The sequence below is a fragment of the Mandrillus leucophaeus genome, unplaced genomic scaffold (genome assembly GCF_000951045.1).
Source record: "Mandrillus leucophaeus isolate KB7577 unplaced genomic scaffold, Mleu.le_1.0 Scaffold80, whole genome shotgun sequence".
Lineage (NCBI taxonomy): Eukaryota > Metazoa > Chordata > Mammalia > Primates > Cercopithecidae > Mandrillus > Mandrillus leucophaeus.
This window is the reverse complement of record NW_012108697.1, coordinates 1,455,386-1,461,345: the sequence shown is the minus strand read 5'-3', so window position 1 is coordinate 1,461,345 and position 5,960 is coordinate 1,455,386. Positions and strand designations below refer to the sequence as shown.

General features: G+C 39.0%; 1 protein-coding gene across 2 annotated transcripts in view; it reads left to right on the top strand.

The window, feature by feature from the left end:
- TDRD1 (tudor domain containing 1) overlaps positions 1-5,960 on the top strand; it is a 61,425-nt gene that overhangs the window by 15,534 nt on the left and 39,931 nt on the right. For both annotated transcript variants that reach the window (XM_011967499.1, XM_011967500.1), the window contains exons 2-3: positions 1,598-1,928; positions 4,716-4,774. In XM_011967499.1, coding sequence (XP_011822889.1) covers positions 1,604-1,928; positions 4,716-4,774 — 384 coding nt within the window. In that variant the 5' untranslated portion in view covers positions 1,598-1,603. The remainder of the gene's footprint in view (positions 1-1,597; positions 1,929-4,715; positions 4,775-5,960) is intronic.

The following is a 5,960-nucleotide window of genomic DNA, read 5'->3' as shown; positions in this document are numbered from 1 at the left end:
TGCCCCACCACCACCTGATTCCTCTGGAGTTTCTTTCTTTTTTTTTTTTTCTTTTCTTGAGATGGAGTCTCACTCTCTCACCCAGGTTGGAGTGCAGTGGCACAATCTTGGCTCACTGCAAGCTCTGCTTCCCGGGTTTACGCCATTCTCCTGCCTCAGCCTCCTGAGTAGCTGGGACTACAGGCACCTGCCACCACACCTGGCTAATATTTTGTAGTTTTTAGTAGAGACGGGGTTTCACTCTGTTAGCCAGGATGATCTCGATCTCTTGACCTGGTGATCCGCCCGCCTCAGCCTCCCAAAGTGCTGAGATTACAGGTGTGAGCCACCGCGCACGGCCTTTATTTTTCTTTTGTAATTGAACAGCATTGCTCTTATTACACAAAACATTGCAGTTCTCAGCCTGTCCCTTCAATTTAGGCGTGCTTATCCATACAGTTTTACTTCCCCTGGCAGCTGCAGTATCTCCCCCATCGCTGGCCACCTGCAGTCATTCTGTTAGGGATCTTCTCAGGGTCGGTCCAATAAGAGTTCCCTACCTTTGAGTGTGCCTGTATATTTTTGCTTTTCATTATCTTGTCTGTATTCTCATTAGATTAGGTTAGGCCTAATTTAAAGTAAGAAATGAGATAAGTCGTAGGACACCAACTGCTATTCATTTTTTTCTATTCAAGACCATGTTAAACAACATTTAGATATTACTCATGCTAGTTTCAGCTGTGACATTTTTCCTCCTGCTCAGCTGTTTGGGGAGCAGACAAAGCTATCAGTCACTACTTGAGAAAGAAGAGGTGTTTGTCCCTTTTAATTCTCCTGGGCAGGGCACTTAGCATTCTTTAAGAGTAATAGAAAAACAAGCCAGCATCCTTTCTGGATAGAGGTTTCTCAGAGACACTTTGTGACAAATTAAACTTGGAAAGCTTGCAACATTTCCAATTTACTTTCAGAGAAAGATGCATAGATAGGACCTTAAAAGCAGTAGGTATAAATTACAATTTGTGGAAGTTCAGCTGGAGATGATAAAAGCAGAGACCTTGGCAAAATGGGAGGAAGGAGGGGTCAGCTGAGATGGATTGTGAAGCCTGTGCAGGATGGTCAGGCAGTGAGCGTGAGGGCATTCTGGGTAGAGTGTTCAGCATATTCAAGGACTGGATATAGGAGAAGGTAGAGGGATTCTGAGAAGGTAGAAAGGTAGGTGACAACCTGATTTAAACACACCTCTTCTGTTGCATTTTGCCATTAAGGTGTAAGCTTTAGCTTGGGAATATTTCTTTTAAAACATGAAAGGCCTTTTCAATTAGTGTTGTCTCAAAAGCTTTTACAAGTAAGGAATGGTGTTGAATGCTGAGATTTACTTTTTTTGATTTTTCATGAGTTGGTCTGTTGTTGATTTCTGTTAGAGTTCATATTTACAGAGAATCGGTGTTTTTCTTGTGCCTTGTCGGCCAAGTTTTGATGTCATAGTTATACCTGCTTTGGAATCATTTTATAGGAATTATCTGTTACGTAAATATATTTGGGAGAATTTCTCTGAGCCTGCCGTTCTTCTGAAATTTTGAAATTAAAAGATGTCTTTTCAATACATTTCTCTCCTTAGGCCTCTATGAATGTTAAATCGCCATTTAGTATGATGTCAAGAAATAATTTGGAAGTACCTCCTTCTAAGATGACAGAGCCATTTAATTTTGAGAAAAATGAAAACAAGCTTCCACCACATGAGTCTTTAAGAAGTCCTGGAACACTTCCTAACCATCCTAATTTCAGGCTGAAAAGCTCAGAGAATGGAAATAAAAAGAACAATTTTTTGCTTTGTGAGCAAACCAAACAATATTTGGCTAGTCAGGAAGACAGTTCAGTTTCTTCAAAGCCTAATGGCATCAACGGAGAAGTGGCTGGCTCCAAAGGAGACAGGAAAAAATTGCCAGCAGGTGAGTGAAAACCACAGGCTTCCTACTTCTTGATTCTCGTGGTTTCTGTGACTTACCAGAAGTATATATAACCACACACCAGTGGGCTATTAACAGAACAGGCACATGACTACCTTACCGTATTTGCGTTTAATTATTATTGTAGAAGGAAAAACCAGATACCAAGTGGCTGCCTTCGGCTTCATTAATCTCAGAAAAAAATTCCTGGGGAGAGAATGAGCTTTTTTCCCCACAGAGGACTATACTAGGAATGCAGAAAGGAAACACTCTAGCTTTTTTATGGGTGTTCTAAAGATTGACCGTATCTTAAAAATACTGTGCAAACTTTATGCATCTATCACAAAGATACAGCTAAGATTTTAATTGGTTTCAGGTGATTTATCATTCCTTTAGTTCCAGTTCTAAAAACCTTTTTCGGCTGGGCGTGGTGGCTCATGCCTGTAATCCTAGCACTTTGGGAGGCCGAGGTGGGCAGATCACGAGGTCAGGAGTTAGAGACCTGCTTGGCCAACATGATGAAACCCCATGTCTACTAAAAATACAAAAATTAGCCGGGTATGGGGGCGCAAACCTGTAGTCCCAGCTACTTGAGAGGCTGAGGCAGGAGAATCGCCTGAGCTTGGGAGGCAGAGGTTGCAGAGTTGACATCATGCCACTGCACTCCAGCCTGGTGACAGAGCGATACTGTCTCAAAAAAGAAAAAAAAAAACAGAAAAAAAAAACACCTTTCTAAGGTGGTTAGGACCTGGTAGAATTTAGTTTCTTTGTGAAGGTATATGAGATGTGATCTTTTTAACATGGTGATATAATTCTCAGAATGTGCCCTTGGGCTTCTGGGCTTCCGCAAGATGTCAAAACTGTTTTCCTCACATTATTGCCTTTTCTGCTATGCCAGCTTTATACTGATAGTGCAAAAGCAAATTATTAGCTCAGCTTAAGGCAGAAGCGCCAACCTGGGTGAGGGTTCATTGAGTTTTTCATTGTCATGCACTTCCAGTTAAAAGGAAAACCAGAAATGGCAATTTCAGTTTAAAATGCCCTTGATTGAGCAGTAAAAAGTATTCAAGTATTCTGTTAAATCTTGACCATTGTGTGCAGTATTTTTAGTATTTGTGTGATGAAATGGGAATTACTCCTTTTATCCTCTGAAGTAGGAAAAGCATGTGTGCAATTGAGTTGTGAGCTGAAGAGAAACTCTTTTCTTGGAATATACTTTTTACTTGAAAAGATGACACACTGGTTATTCAGATTTACCTAGCAAGCATTTTCTCAAAAATTAAAGTGAGCCCTTTACTTCAAGGAAAACAGCTGACAGTATTTTGTCAATGACAAAGTTCAAGCTTTCAAGCAATTTCGGATTTTAGGAAACTTGTGTCTGCCACTTTGAGCTTAAGAACTTCCCAAGACAGACTTTTCTGGTGAGATGCATGGTGATATTAACACATTAATATTAATATTTTTATTTTTTTGGAGACGGTCTCTGTCACCCAAGCTGAAGTGCAGTGGCACAATCATGGCTCACTACGGCCTCAAACCCCTGGGCACAAGCGATCCTCCTGCCTCAGCCTCCCAAAACCCTGGGATTACGGGCATGAACCACCACAACAGGCCCTAACTCATTATTTTTTGCTATTGCATAATGAAATATGTCAACATTTGGAAATGCCGCATAACTCAGTGAACCTGTCTTTTCCAAATGGCCAGTGCATGATATTGCTGTCATGCATAGGCAGAAATCCAAAGTGGGATAAATCAGTGAATTCTAGTGTAACAATATGAAAAGTTCCTTAATGTGGTTTTGGAGTTCACATTGCCTCTAACTCTATACCACTTTGTTTTGGTGTATTATTAAAGGCAAATATCCACAATTAATATAGGAGGACATTAAGTATTCCTCCTCCTTGCAAATACCTGTCTCTGGGAGGCCAGACCTTTTTTTTTTTCCCCCCAAATACCAGAAGCAACTTTTCACTGAGTGAAGGCAAAAACTATATATGAATCCAGCCATCTTCTGTTAAGCTGATCATTAATGATATGCAAAAATGTGTAATCCTTCTATATTTTGTTTTGAAAAATACAGTTTTTAAAAATTGTCAGCATGTAATGCATTTATTTTTAAATGGATGCTTAAGTTTAGTTTTAATTTCTAATACAGTAAATATTGATTGAAATAAACCGTGTAAACAAAAGCTCTGCAGGGTCCTCAGTTTTTAAGAGTGCAGAGGGTTTCTGAATCCAGAAAATTTGAGAACTGCTGCCTTAGTGAATGGAGAAAAGTTCACAATGAGAGGAGTACTAGTCAAGAAAATTTTGGACAAGTTCTTTTATTTATATATTTATTTTTTTTGAGACAGAGTCTCTCAGTCACCCAAACTGGAGTGCAGTGGCACTGTCTCAGCTCACTGAAACCTTCACCTTCCAGGTACAAGTAGTTCTCCTACCTCAGCCTCCTGAGTAGTTGGAATTACAAGTGTGCACCACCATGCCCAGCTAATTTTTGTATTGCCCATGTTCATGTTGGCCAGGCTGGTCTTAAACTCCTGACCTCAAGTGATCCACTTGCCTCAGCCTCCCAAAGTGCTGGGATTATAGGGGTGAGCCACCATGCCTGGCTAAGTCCTTATTTTCTGTTGGGCAAAGTAGGGTGTTGCTTAGGTTCTGGTGTAGCTATAAGGTCATTGTGGTATAGCCCTGTTACTTGAATATCACCTAATTATACTATTTTTCATTATTAGCAATAAAAAGTAATATTTGGCTTTTATTCAAAATTGTGTTTTTCCTCCCCAGGAAACTCAGTGTCATCACCAAGTGTAGAAAGTAATTCACCACCCAAAGAAGTGAATACTGTAAGTTACTTTATTGTGTGTTTGCTTGCTGGGGTAAAAGATTCTAAACATGTTTTGGTATTTAATAAAGAAGTATTCAATTTGTAGGTATCATTCAAGATCAGACATTTTTTATTTAATGTACATTTTTAAAAAAGAAAACTTCCTTAGGTCATTGTAGATTCACATGCAGTCGTAAGAAATAATGGGGATCCTGTGTAGTCTTTCGCCTGTTTCCCCCATGGTAACATGCTGCAGAACTATAGTACAGCATCACAGCCAGGTTATTGATACACCATCAAGATACGGAGCATTTCCATCACCACAAGGGTCTCTTATATACCTTGTTGCTTATGTTCTGGTGTAGCCAATCCACTTTTCCTTCTGCGCCTGCCCTCTTAATCCATAGCAGCCACTGATATGCATATTTCCACAATTTTGTCATTTTTGAGAATATTATATAAAAGGCTACGTACAGACAGTATGTAACCTTTTGGGATTGGCTTTCGTCATTTCACATAATTATCTAGAAATTGATCTAGGTTGTATGCATCAATCATTTGATCCTTGTTATTGCTGAGTAGTAGTCCATGGTATGGACAACTTGTTTAACCATTTACTTATTGAAGGACATCTGGGTTGTTTCCACTTTTTGGCTCTTAAAACTAAAACTCTATATCCATTGATGTACAGAATTTTATGTGAACATGTTTTTAATGCTCCAGGATAAATGTCCAGGGTACAATTTCTGGGTTGAAGAGTAGTCCCAACTTTGTTTTATAAAAAACTGCCAAATATTTTCCAGAGTGACGGTATCATTTTACATTCATTCTTAGCAAGGGTGTATGAGAGCTTGTTTCTCTGCATCCTCTTCGGCATTTGGTGATGTCGTCGGTATTTTTATTCTACCCGTTTTCATCACAGATGTGTAGTACTATCTAATTGTGGTTTAACTTGCATTTCCCTCTTGATTGATGATAAACATCTTTTCATGTGCTTATTTGCCATCTGTACATCTTTGGTGAAATGTTTTCATGTTTTTTGTCTATTTTCTGAGTTCTTTACTGTTTTGAAAGTTCTTTGTAATTTTCAGATATTAGTCATTTGTCAAGTATGTGATTTGCAAATATTTTCTCCTATTCTGTAGCTTGTCTTTTCATCTTAATAAAGTCAGTTTTTCCTTAATGTATTGTTTTTGGTGCTTTTG